The following is a 16,912-nucleotide window of genomic DNA, read 5'->3' on the forward strand; positions in this document are numbered from 1 at the left end:
CATGGCTTCCATGGTCTAAAGCTTTACATGCTCTTTTTCAATTGTTGATCAATACGATACACAATCTATGACATTTTAATACAATACAAAAAGTCAAAAGTGAAATAAAACATCATTGCCATAAAAGTCTACAAAAAAACCCATAGTTTGTAGTACAAATAGTACATATTAGTAATCATAAATCGAATTTTTGTCCTAGAAAGATAATATGTCAGTAATTGTGCCCTGCAGAATTTTGCAGTCAGAAAAATCAATGAAAAGGGAAGAAAATGTTAAATCTGCTCAGCTGGACAGCTTTACCATGTCAAGTGACGGAGATTACCAAGATTATACAGAAAATCTATGGTGTAATTTGATTTTCAGATAAAGCTTACTCTGGAGATGATGTCTACCAGTGCATGTAGTATCGTAAGAGCCGTCTTTACAGAATATGTTCTCTCTTTTTAAATTTGATGTTACACTACTACATTCACAGCTATAAGATATACCAGTGTTTCTAATAGGTTAGAACAATGCTAAATTTATTCATTGATTTATTTACTACTACTTATTTATTTTATATTTGTTTATCAATTCATTCATTTATTTATTCATTGATTACAATAAAGGTACTAGTTACTGGATAATTCATAACTGTAATGTAGGCCATGAGGATGCAGTAAAAAAGTTTTCTCTTGCCTGTACTGTACCTTCCCATTCATTTCACCCCATTCAGTGTAGAAGGCAATTACCCCACCCACTACCCACCCACCACCCACCCTTCCCACTGCCTCACTGATGCTCACAGTTCAGGGGATGCCATGCATGATGATACTAACACCCCATTTCCATAGATTAGATCGACCTATTTTAGATCGACCTAACTCCCTGGGGGTTCACGCTAAATAGCTGTCAGCCGGGCGGACACGCAAGTTAATTACTCCCTTACAGCTTGTAGTAGGCAGGACGGACATTTAAGTCGGATTATCTGAAAGTAATCTAGTGAGACTCCCTGCGGGGATAGATCGATCTAAAATCTATGGGAATACAGCCTAAGGGTGCCTTCACAATGAACCTATGGTACAAGCTATGTTCTAAGTCCACAAGGGCTCTCACTGAATGCAATCAGATTAACAGATTCACATTTAGCGCCTCTTGTTGCCTTCTCTTATTATCACCAGCTTTTTATGTATTCTGCTCAATGCCAGGATATGTTAATCTGTTTGTGATTATGTGAAAGTCCCTGTGGAGTTAGTGCGCAGTGGCCTATATGATATATTCATTTTGAATGTGCCTCTTGTATCCCTATTGTAAGTAAAGGAGGGCTGAAGTGCAGAATGGTTCAATGGGTACCTTAAGAAAAGTGTGGAATCTTTTTTTAAGGCGACTAAATATCTTTTTATCTTTAAGGCATGACAAGGCAGTCAGTCATGTGATCAGGAGATCGTTGGTGAAGGGTTGAAATGCCATACTTCAAGGGTATAACATGTTTAGTCTGTTTAGAAACAATTTACTTTTTAAAAGTTCTATCTTTACACAGAGGGCAATAAAAAAGTTTCACATGACTTTTTATGCACTGGTACTACAGTGCAATATCTGTAACAAGATGATCACATGATCATTATATGCATATTACATCTTTGTTTCAGACATGATAAATCCTCTCAATCACTCAATTACTTGGAAGTCAAGCTTTCAAATGATAGATGATTCCTAGGACTGTGAACTACTATAAGCTTCAAATGAATGACAAAATAAATACAGCATCAGTCCGTTCCATCTCTCTCTCTTTCTCTCTCTCTCTGTCTGTCTCTCTCTGTCTCTCTGTATCACTCTCTCTCTCTCTCTCTCTCTCTCTCTCTCTCTCTCTCTCTCTCAGATTTGATGTTTGGAATTTGTGTCTGAGTTCAGTTACTGTACCCAGTGATAGGAAAGAGACATGCTGATAAAATAAATTGGACTTTCCAGTGTCTTCTGAAACTAAGGGTACACTTAAGAATGTGATTAGTGTGCAGTATTTTGTGAAATAAATGTCAGTTTAGAAAAATAAAATTTTAGTGTTGGACTGCCTGTAGATGCCAGTTACCCTAGGCCTGAGTCTGAGGATACCAAGAGTGTTTGTTTTTGTATTGCAAAGATGTTATTTACTTAAAGAATTCACCACTTTTCCATTAAATCACCAGGGTTACGCAAGGTATATCAAATGTAAAAAGTTCTCAAGAAGTAAGGTACTTCTCTATTTTTGAGTCACTCTCATAATGGTATTTGAGGTAGTCTAGTGAATTTCGTTTGTAAACTGGGAGGAACAGAAGGTTTGAAAGGAAGAAATTAGACATTGGGAAATCAGGGGACAGGGAGACAGTTTCCGTCTGCCCTATGGAACTCCTCTCCCCTTAAGAAAAAGCAATAATTTGTATTAGACATCAGGCTCATGGTAACTGGAGTGTATTATTATAGTCACCACAGGTCTATTTCCATACAGTGCATTAGATGTTTGTTTGTTGAATAATCTACATTTTGTTCTTTTGCTATGCAGACACCGTATTTTGTCAATTTTAATGACTTTGTAATTTTTCACTATAACATTGATGGTTTTACAAAGAAAAAATTCCATTTTTTTATCCCCAGTACATTTATGGCAAGATAAAAGAACAAAAAATAAAGGAAAAAGAAATGAATGCCTGGAGGTATGGGTCACACTCTTAAAAGAATTGCAACTGGCTTATTCTGTTGTGCATCCATCCGCTTGTCTGCCCATGAGTGCTTTCTTGTCCCGTGATCTCTCAGTTTTCAATTAAATGTAACATGCTGTAGGTTCGCACAATTTATTTCCACACTCAAAGAAGACAAAACAATACGAACATTTAAATCAGCAACAGATATACCTTTATTTTCAAGAATGGAAAAGATAAAGATAACTCATAAATTTAATCACAAAGACATCTGTCTTTAACAGAGTCATAAATGTTCAAAAATTACCAGTTTAAAACCCCTGCCTTTCAAGTAAAATCTGCTCTCTCTATACCAGTTTACCTGTCCAGAAATTGTGTAACATTGTATCACTTGACAGTCTTTTGCTTGGTATGGCACCAGTCACTTGATTAGGAAATAACATATTATTATTAAACATGTATTTATATACATGTACTTTAGGTCTTTATAATGTGAATGATTTAGGTCTTAATAAAGATCATGAATCATATGTAATTTTGATTAAGTTAAATTTGTCACATTCCACACCTCCTTGGGGGAAACCTGTTCTGGGTTCGGCAAAATGAAAATAGAGAAAGGAAACTTCAAACAGTTTAACAGTGTCTAATGCATTTAGTCCCGTCATGGTTTCTCGCAGCAGGGTAGGTAAGAGTATACTTCCTTGGTACATTCTACTCGGCCGTCTGGATACACTGTCTCCTTTTCCACGTGTCCATGAAATACACAAATGTTCTTTAGTCTGTGTCCAGTATCTGTTTCATCAGCTTGGTCAGACTGATTGATGTCAGTTTTCACCCCTATATCTATCATCGTCTTTGTTGACAACTTGGGTGTCTTGTATCCCACTCTGGGGTGAGAGGACCTTGCCGGCAGGCTACATGCTTCATCCGTATTGTCTTTTTTGGACAACAGCTTGTCCAAAGTAGGGTACCTTGACATGGGGGATTTTTCACAGCGTGTGTGTTTTCTTGCTATCATGTGGTTCTTCAGCTCTAGTGGAGTATGGGTAGTCAGCGCATTAAAACCTTTGACTCTCTGTATGTTTTTCTTTTATATGACAAGCCAGGTTGCCCACGCTCGGCTGTCACCTTGATTGGATAGTAAACGATTGTCGTAAAATCGCTAAATGATATTAAAACCGGGTTCATAAACTTGAAAACCACCTAGGACAACCTTAGACTGCCACATTAATCCAATACAATGCAAAAATAAACTATGTTTATATCAGTCCTCTCTACAATCCAATTCAGGAAATGACGTAAATGCAGAGGTCGCATTGTCCAATGGCATGGCTTCTTTTTCGTAATGGTAGGTTAGAGAGGACCAATTCGAACATCAAAGGTGGAATTTGGATATACGGTTTGATTGTGCGTATGCCATGCACGGAATTTACAAACTAGCGACGGGATGATGTAGCCTGCAGTATTTGCGTTAAGCGTGCCAAGTTTTAGGCCGCTCCGATGCCCCGGCAGTATTTTATTTCGATTATAATGTTTAAGTTGGTCGATTTTTGTTTCACAAGCTGACTCTATTTTATTGTCTCTATGAAGGTATATGGGGACTTTACGACATTCTGTTTGAAGGCTTTAACCACTTGTTATAGTTTATTTTTGCATTGTATTGGATTAATGTGGCAGTCCAAGGTTGTCCTAGGTGGTTTTCAAGTTTATGCACCTGGTTTTAATATCATTTAGCGATTTTACGACAATCGTTTACTATCCAATCAAGGTGACAGCCGAGCGTGAGGTTGCCAGGGCTTCTAAATTTTTTCTCGCATTTTCACACTAATTTTCTTCCCTCTCGACCATGCTGTTGCTGAGTGAAAGTCAGTGAGCGCCTTCTCTCTTTATATAGGGGATCGATTTGCTTACTAGTAAAGGAACGAAAATGGACACTTGTTGAACACTTTTTGCCTTTGAAGCTGATATGGAGTACTCTTGAGTATAGTAACTAAACATGTCTTATCAAAGGTGTCATAGTGTAGTGATAATTGAGCTACTGTAAATGAGGGACCAAACTAAGCTTCTGCCAGGAGTTTGAGTCCCACTGTTGCCCATTAGTATTTTTATGTACAGACACAGATGTGTCTGTACATATTGCCATCACCTGCGTCTGTCGTCGCCGATGGCGATGCCGATGCCGATGCCGGCGCCGTGCACTTTCCTTGTAAACACGATAAGTGGAGGGCAGTTTTACTTTTTGGCTTTATTTTACTGTATATGATTTCTATTTATCTTGTAGGCTTTTAAATTTGGCGTCCACCTTTTGTCAAATTTTTCTTTTATGGTGGTTGAAAGTTTTTCTCCTGTTGATGTCCTATTTTATCCAAGCTTTCAATTTCCTCTTGTTGAGATCCAAATTTCTTCAGTCTGTCTTAGGACAATCTTCACCTTAGCCTTGGTATTTTTCTGGATTCTGTATAAGACTGCATTAAGTCTTTGAAGCACTTTGAAGGGACCACTCAAAAAACATTGTAATTTTGGTGATAACCCTTTTTCTTTGTAGAGTGTACAGCCATATGTCATCCTCTTTAAAAGTAACTATAATTTCTAGATTTCAGATCATAATTTCTCTTTAGCCTTTTCTGGCTTCCTTTCAGGTTTTCGTGAGAAAAATTATTTACAGTTTCTTCTTGTAGTGTTTCAACATACTTTTTCTTGGAATGAGTAGTTTGATAATGTAAGGTTCCAGGGATCAAATCTATCAGTACGTCAACTTCCCTTCCTATCATGAGCAGGTTTGGACTGAATTTGGAACTGTCATGTTCTGCAGATCTGTAGGCCATCATCAGTGTTGGTAGATATTTATCCTAGTCAGTATGGTGTTGATTTACAAATTTGCTGAGCATGGCTTCAGTGGTCCTATTCATGCTTTCTACCATCCCATCAGATTGAAGACAGAATGTTGTTGTCCTTATTTTGGTTATGCCGAGAAGTTGAGCGGTCTCTTCGAATATCTTTGACTTGAAATTTCTTCCTTGGTCACCATGGATTTCTCGTGGTGTCCCAAAGCGACAGATGAATTCATTTATCAATTTCTCTGCCAGAGTATTTACCTCTTGATTTGCCACAGCATGGGCTTCTGTCCATTTTGAAAATTATGTACTTGTCTCCTTGATTACTTTTTGGGAGTGGTCCTAAAACATCCATAGCAATGCGTTCCATCGGAGCACCAACTAAATATTGAGTCAGTGGTGCTCTTTTCTCCCTACGAGATTTTCTCGCTTAACAAATTTCACATCTCTGGCACCATATTTTCACATCTGCCTTCATCTTGTACCAATAGAATCGATGTTGAATCCTATCCATAGTCTTGCTGTCAGCTCATTGTGCAAGGCCTCTAAGACACTTTTTCTTAATGATTTAGGAACCACTAGAACTGTGTGGGAATCAGTCGTATCATGCCAAACCTTGTAAAGGACTCCATTTCACAATTCTTAATCTTCAAAGTATAAGCAAAATGTCTTCACAGCTGGGCTTTCGGAAGAAATAGCATCCCACTCAGTTTTGTTCTTGGAATGTTCCTTAAATTTGATGATCTTCTCTATATCAGGATCGAAAGTCTGTGCTTTCTGAATCTCTGCTTTGGTCCATACCGATAACCATGAGTTGTTTGACATTTCTTTCTCCTTGACCTTGTTTGTAGTTGAAATGGAACATGTATGCTTCTTTGGACAATCTTTCTGTTCTTTCTCATTCTCCGGATCAAAATCTTCCAAACATGGATGTTTTGACATTGCATCTGCATTTTGGTGCTTTTTTCCAGGTCTTTGCTGAATCTCAAAATCATAGGCACGTAGCTTTTCTATCCAACCTGCCAGTTGGCCCTCGGTGTCTTTGAGATTGAAGAGCCATTGCAGTGATCCATGATCTGCCCTCAAAGTGAATTTTCTTTCACTCAGATAATGTCTGAAGTATTTGACAAAGCAAACCATGGCTAAGCATCTCTTTCTTGGTGACACTATATTACTTTTCAGCTTTTAGAAAAGTTATGCCTGCATACACTACCACCCTTTCTTGCCATTAATATTTTGTTTTAAAAAATCTGCCCCTATTCCTGTTTCTGAAGCATCTCTGTCTAGAATATAAAAGGCTTTGATACATTTAGAAATGCAAGTATGAGCCACAGATATTATGTAAGATCATATGTAATTTTGATTAAATTAAAATCTGTCACATAAATTTTATCAGAACTGTACTATAGTACTAATACACGGTGTGTCAAAATATTAAATGGAACCCATTACTGTGATTAAGATAGTTCTATTAATTTAATGAATCATTTATTTAATGAGTATATTACAAACAAAACAATATTTTTGATGAAATGACTAATTCTCATGTTGGTTTTTTAGTATTTATGGCTGACACAATTTTATACTGTATTTATCCCTCAGATGGTAATGACATTGCAAAATCCTTCTGTGTCCTGGAATATGACCTTTGAGGAGAGTGAGAGAGATGAGAACAACTGGCATTTGGCGTTTTCTTTGTTTGATCTTTGATTTGCTACCCTGAGTATTTATATGTTAAGTCTGGAAACTCTGTAGACTATTGCCAGTGTCTCTGTCATTTAAAACCATTGACCTCTGGAACTCTGGGTCCTATGTGCTTAATTGTAATGAGTTATGGTGAAGGGACACATGCCATTATGAGTAGTATATATTTCATTTTTTCTCTAATCTCATTCTCAGCATATAGATCTATTATATACTGGTAATAGATTAGACTACTAGTATACTTTTGTAGTAATAATGTCCTAAGCCCAGCACTTGGCCTTAGTGATGCCTGCAGTAAGTTTACAAAATGAATAAGTAAATAAATCTGCTATAGGTTGTATGTTTAGTCTTTTCTTTCCTTGCACGTGAGAATGCATTGTACTAGTATGAATGAAGCAAGGTAAAGGACCTGTCATTTGCAAGCCAGAGGTTAAGCACCTTCTTTAAAGAGTCTTATATCAGAGTCACCATAATATTGGATCACCCAGAAATAAGAGAAGGCAGATATGATTATAAGTCACAATAAGGTGGCCGTTCTAGGTATTGTCATCGAAATGTCTTATAAGAATAAGAATAATAGGGCTGTCTGTGGGGAAATCACATGAGACAAAGCAATCAAATGAGAGCTGATCAAGCAGCAGGAAGATGTCAGTGAAGATGAAAGACTTAATCTGGGTTTGCATTCAGGAGTTTTCCCTAAAGAAATTAAAAGAAGACAGTTTGCTAAAATGTAAGAAGTGGATATTTGTAGGACGATGAATATGAATAAAAGGTAATTCTATGTCATCAAATATTTTTGATAGATTAAGAGGTGGGAAAGAGGGGAGGGGGGTGGAGAGGAAGATACAAAAACATTTCTATCCCCATCTTAGATGATGACATGTTAAATGCGTTAACTGACAGTAAATGATGTAGTGTATTCACTTACAATGTAATAAAGACAAAAATTGCAGTGCGCATTTATTATAGACATTATACTAGTTTAACAAGAAAAAATCTTCCTGGAAGTTTCAGCTATTCCCTTTATCACCAAGGGAAATCCTCATTAGAGCCATTGACCAAATAATGATGTATTTAAAAACAGAGTTGGTAGCTTCTAATTTTTGTCATCATCTGTAAAATGCACTTATCTCTTCCTCTTACTTACTGATGGTATACCTCGGCAAGAAAGTGAACATGTTGCCAGTTCCTTGAAACTTGCTTTTTTAATGATTCAAAAATGATGTATCTGAAAGACTGAGTTTTTCCCCCATTTAAAAGATCAAGCAATTACCATTAATGTTTTCCCATCATGTAAATTCATAGTCTCTCTCTTTCCCTTTCTCTCTCTCTCTCTCTCTCTCTCTCTCTCTCAAACTATTGTAGATATTTATCGCAGCCACTTGTACAACTGTACTGATACAAAATAACCATTTTCATTATCAAAATTATCTCACAGTTCTTTTAGTCTTTGTAAATTGATCCTTTAGGGAAAAATGATAAGGAAGAGTACATCATTTCTCAGACTAGATATGATTGGCAGTTTTTAAAATTGTTTTAACGATGTACAAAAATTGTACTAAATGGTAAAAACTTAATGCTTGTCCCAACTGAAAAAAAAAAGGTTGATTAAAGAAAATGTGAAATATTGAAAGAAAAACTTGCATAAATTTATGTTTGTTTATTTTTCACTTTATATGATCCTGATCAACTCACCTGTATATATTCACATACATGTATGCATACAAGTGTACATAGACCTTGCATATTTTCCAACCCCAGAGATAGCAGGGATCAATGAAGAGAAACTCGATCAGGATCTATTTCACCACCATACATATGTAAAGGGTCCATGTACTAGTAGTCAAACAAAGAGACATACAGCTAAAACTGATGTCTAGAAAACAACCATGTCATGACAATGGTTCCATTAGTTGACTATGTATTTTATTAGTTCCATGAACGTGAGTCATGATGATAATTCCATTAATTGACTAGATGTTACAGTAATTGATTAGTACCTTGAATCATTGGTATCTTTGGAGACTTTGCACAGAAATCAGACACCTGCATTGTTTTTAACTGTTTTTAAAGGACATGAGACAGACGCTCCATTGTGATTTGAAATGGTATTGATTATTTCACCCAAGGGTTTGTGTTTTCCTGTTGTGTAAAATGAAAAGTTAAAAAAGAAAATGTGATTAGTCTGATTACACCTAGAAAGCTATAATTAAAGGTTATGTACTAGTAGCCTTTGCACCTTTGTGTGAGACAGATTAATGTCAGAGACAAGACGGAAATCATACCAAATAATTTATGTTTATCTGTCTTAATTACAAGGATGTATTTACTAGTACATTGCATGGTCAGGCAAGTTTTATTTATTTATTTCATTTATTTATACATTTAATACACATTTTTGTAAGAGATATGGCAGATGTCTAGTCTTATTCAAGTTTGGTTTATCTAATTTCCTTCTTCAGTTGACGGTTCCTTTTGTTCTTTCTACCTTTCTTAGATATTCTTTCTTTCTTGTCAAAGTCACCTATGATATAATATTGTCATAATAATTTGATGAAAACATCACATGCTGGCTTTCCTGTGAACCCTACCCACCACTGGCCATTAGGGATTCGGCTTTGATAAAGATAAGCCCATATTTGATCAGCTTTCAGCCTCTTTTAATGTCCATGTGTTTTGATTTCATTAGTGTTTGCAATCAGAAAGGATTCCCAGACAAGTAAGAATATTTATTGGCTTTGTTCACCCAGCACGGATGGAGCAGAACTGAACCGATCAGAATCGCCATTGTTGTTGTCAATACTGATTGCAATCGCCCCTGTGTCTGCACAGCTGTGCAGCGATATTTAACCATTGCTTCCATAGATATATCAGAAACTTTAAACTTTAAAGATTAGAAAAATGCTGACTTGAGTACAGTTATTTCTCTGTTGCAAGTTTGCCTGATAAGTTTGATTTAGGTTCTGCCTATCTTAGTTGAAAGTGACTTTTTCTGTGGATATTCTGACAGGTCATCAGATCATTTTCCACACAAATCTGATTTCCAGTGTTTATGGAAGCCTTATTAAATCAGAAGATTAGACGGGAGGCGATAAATATGGGTTATTGAATGATTTGTGTGAAAGCCCTTGGCTAGCTGAAACAGAAAGCTTAATGATGCAGACAGACCTGAACTTCTGCCACGTTATGGCAAAATTTTAAGATTATTATTTTACAGTTTTTGGATAAAACGGCAGTGCAAATCAGACTAAATGTATAAAGTCAATTTTTTAATAGAAGACATTTAAAAGTATAAGGTGTAGTAGTGTATTGTTATGCAGGATGTGGGATATAGAGATAGTTAACATTCCATTGCCATCACCAGTAAATAATTTTAAATTGGAAACTAAGAGGGGATTCAGAAAAGCTGACTAACAGATCCTAGGATCAAATATGGCCAACCCATTTGAATGCTTGTTGCGTAATCTCTGCAGGGAATCTATTTAGTGTCTAATTAGGAATTGAGTCTGCCATTTTTTATCCCCGGATCTGGTAGTTTTCTGTTCTGAATGAGCCCTAAGAGCATCAAGTGCTCACCTACAGAACACCTTAGAGCAAGAAGAGATTGTCGACAGATTTAGTTGCAAACAAGTCTAGATTAGATCTAGATGAGTGAAACCTTCACCAATATTAAAAAAAAAAAAGTGTCTGGTTTTTATGAATATTAATAGTAAGAAAGAGATTATGTTAAAAACTGTGCAGCTAGACTAGATTCAACATTATCATTTCCCCAGATTGGACATGGCATGTTTAAATTGGATTGCCTAGTAAAGTTAAGTAAACAATAACATTTTGATATCATAGTGATTTTATCTATAGTAATATTCTGGAAGCAAAGAAGCCAAAAAGCTGGCTAGTAAAGACCTTTCTAGTTATATTTTTTTCGAGTTTATTGCCAAAGTTACCTTAAAAGGAGCTGATTGAGAAGTTTCTTTGGATTTGGCTTTTTGATAGACTAATAGTTTCTTTTTAAATTTTTTTTGTATTCAAACTTTTTGTCATGGCAATTTAAACTTAATTTCAATAAACACATTCAATTTAATTGTTAAAATGAAATGGAATTTGTTCACTTTAGTGTAGATTGAGCAGTAGATGGTTGAATGTCTAATATTCCTGTTGTGATAGAAAATATGCAATAATCTATAGGTAAACTATTATCAAATATTGCTTAAACTGCAAATAGTTCATGGACAAGAAAATGCAATTTTCATCTCCTTTTCATACAGATTAATTGGAATGATTAATAAAATACATTGCATCATTATTGAATTAAGCTAATGTCATTATCTTTAAATTGATTTATCATAATGTGTGTGCGAGTTTAATCATATTCAGTAAAATCAATGTTTGTGTACATGCAGTATGATATGCTTCAGTATAATATTAGGTAAACTTTACCCAAGGTTAATGACTGCATATATAAATATATCTTTATATTATGATAAAGCAGTTTTCCTTTTTACTTCCAGATGACTTGCACTGATGAAGTCACGCTGTGAAGCAACGAGTCTTAAGTGAACAATCACAATCAATTTGCACCAAATGGCAGACAATCCCAAGAACTAACAAGATATCATTCTGATAACTGTATAAGCAACAGAACTTGGTGTTTTCAGCTGTGTGGAGAAAATTTCCAACAGAAAAACGTTTCTTTGGATAATTGTTGTCAGTGAGTTGACATTTCTTGTTTCTTGGCTGGACTTTGCTGCTGTGAGGAAGATGTTCACAGGATAATTTCTCTGGAGTTATAATTTTTAAATTGGTACTTGTGTTTTCTGTAATGCACTATGTCTAAGAGGGAGGAAAACGAGGTATTGACAGCCACAGATTCCACTGCGGAGGAGGAAGAGGACGAGGAAGACCATGATCCAAGCAGTACCACAAAACTTGTTCCAAAGCTCTCCAACATTGATGGAACTGCCAATGGAAAACATGAAAAGGAAAGGCCAACCTCGTTATCTAATGTGAAATATTCTGCTATTGAGAATGAGGAAAGTGGGGCCAGCTCTAGTCCTATCACTGACACAACTAGTGATGCAAGTCCTACGAAAGAAAGAACACTTAGCAAGAGTCCAAGTCCAGATGTTGCTAAGAAACCAGAAAGACAATCCTTACTAGCTAAAGAAGAAGTTTCTTTATTGCCAGATCATTTAAAAGATGATGTTGAGTAAGTGTGCTTGTTGTAATTATAATGCAGTAACAAAAATATGCTGGCTTGGGTCACAGAAGGAATAACAAAAGTTGCAAGTAACTCATTTGTTTCATGGTTTGATTGTAAACTGAAAAATTCTGAATCAGTTTTGCGAAGTATAAGATTTTGACAGTTGTCATTGCACAGTCTGTTATCACATTCTCCACTGAAGGAGGTTGATCTCATCTGTAATGGTTAGTATGCTTCTGTTTATCAGTGGACAAGATATGTCTAACAGTTTTTGTACAAATGTTGATGAAATTTTCATGATAGATTCATTTAATTTTATCATAATTATTATTTTATAATTTATTTATTTACTTTTGAAGGCATTTAGAGATGGGGGATATCCCAATAGAGGAGGGTGTTGCCTATCACTCTCCCCCCAGGAGATATGCACGAGCCATGAAGACTTTTATACCCATAAGACCAAAGCAAAACAGGTGGGACTTCTCATTACATATTAATTTTCCTTGTGCTAACTACAGTATGTTATATCCAACAGAAACTGCAAATATGAAATTGTTACAATAATAGTAGTGTGAAGATGGCCGTAGATTAATAAATAAATAAATATGTATTGATTTATGATTTAAACATTTAGCTTCTTATTATTTTGATTCAGATTGTTAAGGACTCTTGATAGATAGTGTCAATACAAAAGTACTCAGATACTGAATAATAAGCATTGATTTTGTACTTTTTGAGGATGTTACTAAAAAAAAAAATATTGATGACAATTTCTCTGAAAATAATAATAAAAATAACAATTATAATAATAATAACAATAACTTCATTATATTTTAACACTTAAATTTAATTCACACTGTATGAAGTCCTTAATATTATCATTTATATATATATATATTCCAGCTCCAAATCAGTATTCCCAGGTGACAATGCTGGCCTCCTGTCCTTTGTCTCCTACAGCTGGATGACAAGGATCATGTGGAGACTGTATAAACAGGGAGAGATGCCCGAACAGATGTGGAGATGTCCAGAACATTCCAATGCTGATATCAGCATGAGGAGGTAGTCAGTGGGGGGAGAGGGGGGGGGGGGGGGGTTCTCCAGATTATGACTTGATAATAATAATAATAATAATAATAATAATAATAATAATAATAATAATAATAATAATGTGGTCAGATGTGGAGATGTCCAGAACATTCCAACGCTGATATCAGCATGAGGAGGTAGTCAGTGGGGGGAGAGGGGGGGGGGGGTTCTCCAGATTATGACTTGATAATAATAATAATAATGTAGAACAGATGTGGAGGTGTCCAGAACATTCCAACGCTGATATCAGCATGAGGAGGTAGTCAGTGGGGGGAGAGGGGGGGTGTCTCCAGATTATGACTTGATGATAATAATAATAATAATAATAATAATAATAATAATAATAATAATAATAATAATAATGTGGTCAGATGTGGAGATGTCCAGAACATTCCAACGCTGATATCAGCATGAGGAGGTAGTCAGTGGGGGGAGAGGGGGGGGGTCTCCAGATTATGACTTGATAATAATAATAATAATGTAGAACAGATGTGGAGGTGTCCAGAACATTCCAATGCTGATATCAGCATGAGGAGGTAGTCAGTGGGGGGAGAGGGGGGGGGGGGTCTCCAGATTATGACTTGATAATAATAATAATAATAATAATAATAATAATAATAATAATAATAATGTGGTCAGATGTGGAGATGTCCAGAACATTCCAACGCTGATATCAGCATGAGGAGGTAGTCAGTGGGGGGAGAGGGGGGGGTCTCCAGATTATGACTTGATAATAATAATAATAATGTAGAACAGATGTGGAGGTGTCCAGAACATTCCAATGCTGATATCAGCATGAGGAGGTAGTCAGTGGGGGGAGGGGGGGGGGTCTCCAGATTATGACTTGAAAATAATAATAATAATGTAAAACAGATGTGGAGGTGTCCAGAACATTCCCACGCTGATATCAGCATGAGGAGGTACTCAGTGGGGGGAGAGGGGGGGGGGGGGGGGTTCTCCAGATTATGGCTTGATAATAATAATAATAATGTAGAACAGATGTGGAGGTGTCCAGAACATTCCAACGCTGATATCAGCATGAGGAGGTAGTCAGTGGGGGGAGAGGGGGGGGGGGGGGTTCTCCAGATTATGACTTGATAATAATAATAATAATAATAATAATAATAATAATAATAATAATAATAATGTAGAACAGATGTGGAGGTGTCCAGAACATTCCAACGCTGATATCAACATGAGGAGGTAGTCAGTGGGGGGAGAGGGGGGGGGGATTCTCCAGATTATGACTTGAAAATAATAATAATAATAACAATAATAATAATAATGTACCTGTAGAACAGATGTGGAGATGTCCAGAACATTCCAACGCTGATATCAGCATGAGGTAGTCAGAGGGGAGGGGGGGGGGGTGATTCTCCAGATTGTGACTTGATAATAATAATAATGTTTAATTTTTGCTTATAATAGTTAAGCAAGTAGTGTTTTACTTTATTACATCCATCTTTTCAAAATTCCATTCAGTCTGGAAAAATATTATAATGGTTATTTGAATATTACTGATTGTGTGTCCTTGTCAGTGACTTATTAGTCCCTGAAAATAGCTAGTCTGTGTTATTCGGGTTTTTACATATGATATTTTCTAATTCTGTTTCACTAGACTAGAGAAGTTATGGCAAGAAGAGTTGAAGAGGAAGGGACCAGAGAAAGCTTCAGTGGGCTGGGTGTTGTTCAGGTTCATTAAGACCAGGTTTATTGTGGCCACCATCATCTTCATCTTCATGTTGGGCTTCAGTTTCCTGGGGCCTGTAAGTACATTTTTATGGATTTTAACCCTCTGTATTCATTAGAAAAGGCATCAAAAGAAAGTAAAAGTGATATACAGCACTGAGATAACTTAAAAAACAGAATATGAAAGGTTCTCTGTAGATGCCAGGTTACCTTAATACCATTTATTACATGTATATCTGCCAAAGCAGGAGGCATACACTATTTTCATCAGCATTGGTTTTTACGTAGTGGACAAAATGTCTCAAAACTATCCATGGATTATGATGGCATTTTCACATTGGACATTCAGGAGGAATGATTTAGTTTCATTTTTAACGAAACCTACTAAAATTTTGAATAATCCTGTCTAGTTTTATATTCATTTCCTATTAAATTTAAATTCATTTCAGATTCTAAGTAGATTAAAATCTTATTTCTACCACTTTTTAATCTGATGTCTACAGTTTAAAGTGCTCAATAATGAAGCAAATGGTGGTGCACTTCTTCTCTGGTAAGGACTTGATCATGCATGTTCTGTTCTGCGAGATTTGGACAGTTGTCAGAATAATGCTTGAAATACTTGTATTTCAGGCATACTTGGTGCGCTCTATTCTGGAGCATGCTCAGTTTGGGGGCAAGGATCTAGGTCACGGGTTTGCCCTAGTGGCAGGACTGTTCATCAGTGAACTGGGGCGCTCCATATCATTTGCTGTCATATGGGCCATCAACTACGAGTCAGGTAAGAAAATGTAGATGTAGTAGCCAGCAATTTCCAAGGAAATTACTATGAAATCGTTGTGTACCTAGATCAATTTTTTACCCAGATCAGACTTTTTCCTGACTGGCAGTTCCTTCAAAGCCTCCATACCCCTTTGGCTAGGGGACTGTAATTGTTGTGACATTTGCGTGTCTTGATTTTGCATCGGGTACTCCTGGGTATCTGACATATTCTTTTTCTTCAGGTATCAGGGTGCGAGGTGGGGCGTTATCTTTAATATTCAAGAAAATTCTCAGATTAAGAAGTCTCAAAGACAAGTCAGTAGGAGAGGTATGGCATTTGAATGACATCGATTTTATTGTCTGTTATATGTTACAGTCATCAATTTCTAAATTTGTACTAATATGTGTAAATATTGATATTTTCCTCAAATGGATTTGTTTGAGGTACACCAAATCTTTAGTTTTCAACCATGAAATAAGTCGAGCACAACACTCATTAACAAAGTATAAGCTACATCCATTAATCTTTTTTACTTTGTTTATTACTACTATTAATACTCAAAATGTAAATGTCTGATATTGGTTTGTCTTCCAGCTGGTAAATCTTTGTGCCAATGACGGACAGAGACTGTTTGATGCAACAATTCTAGGCGGACTAATTTTGGGTGGACCATTGATCGCCACTGCTGCCATAGTGTACTGTGTGCACCTGATAGGTCCCGCAGCACTAGTGGGACTTTCTGTGTTCATTCTGTTTTACCCATTCCAAGTAAGCTGTATTTGATTCTGTGTGTGTGTGTGTGTGTGTGTGCGTGTGTGTGTGTGTGTGTGTGTGTGCATGTCTGTTTGTGTTAACATGTTTTTTTTTGTGTGTCTTTTTTTCAGTGTTTGAGTGTTGATGTGAGTGTGTGCATTTTTGTGTATATGTGTGAGCATGTGCGTGAGTGTTTGGGTTTGTGTGTGTGAATGTGTGTATGCATTTGGGC

The 16,912-nt window shown here is 36.3% G+C and overlaps 1 protein-coding gene across 14 annotated transcripts in view; it reads left to right on the forward strand.

The window, feature by feature from the left end:
- The window catches only part of LOC106153442 (ATP-binding cassette sub-family C member 5), a 51,777-nt gene that overhangs the window by 6,835 nt on the left and 28,030 nt on the right, over window positions 1-16,912 (forward strand). For 11 of the 14 annotated variants that reach the window (XM_086996606.1, XM_086996609.1, XM_086996608.1 and 8 more), the window contains exons 2-8: window positions 11,698-12,395; window positions 12,749-12,862; window positions 13,293-13,451; window positions 15,097-15,244; window positions 15,798-15,945; window positions 16,169-16,254; window positions 16,522-16,695. In XM_086996606.1, coding sequence (XP_086852732.1) covers window positions 12,016-12,395; window positions 12,749-12,862; window positions 13,293-13,451; window positions 15,097-15,244; window positions 15,798-15,945; window positions 16,169-16,254; window positions 16,522-16,695 — 1,209 coding nt within the window. In that variant the 5' untranslated portion in view covers window positions 11,698-12,015. Of the gene's footprint in view, window positions 1-11,697; window positions 12,396-12,748; window positions 12,863-13,292; window positions 13,452-14,120; window positions 14,165-14,233; window positions 14,282-14,476; window positions 14,525-15,096; window positions 15,245-15,797; window positions 15,946-16,168; window positions 16,255-16,521; window positions 16,696-16,912 lie in introns of those variants that run through there. The other 3 variants (XM_086996619.1, XM_086996618.1, XM_086996617.1) reach the window with 3 other exon arrangements.

This window comes from Lingula anatina, chromosome 10, assembly GCF_051362555.1.
Source record: "Lingula anatina isolate TDL-2025a chromosome 10, LinAna3.0, whole genome shotgun sequence".
Classification (NCBI taxonomy): Eukaryota; Metazoa; Brachiopoda; class Lingulata; order Lingulida; family Lingulidae; genus Lingula; species Lingula anatina.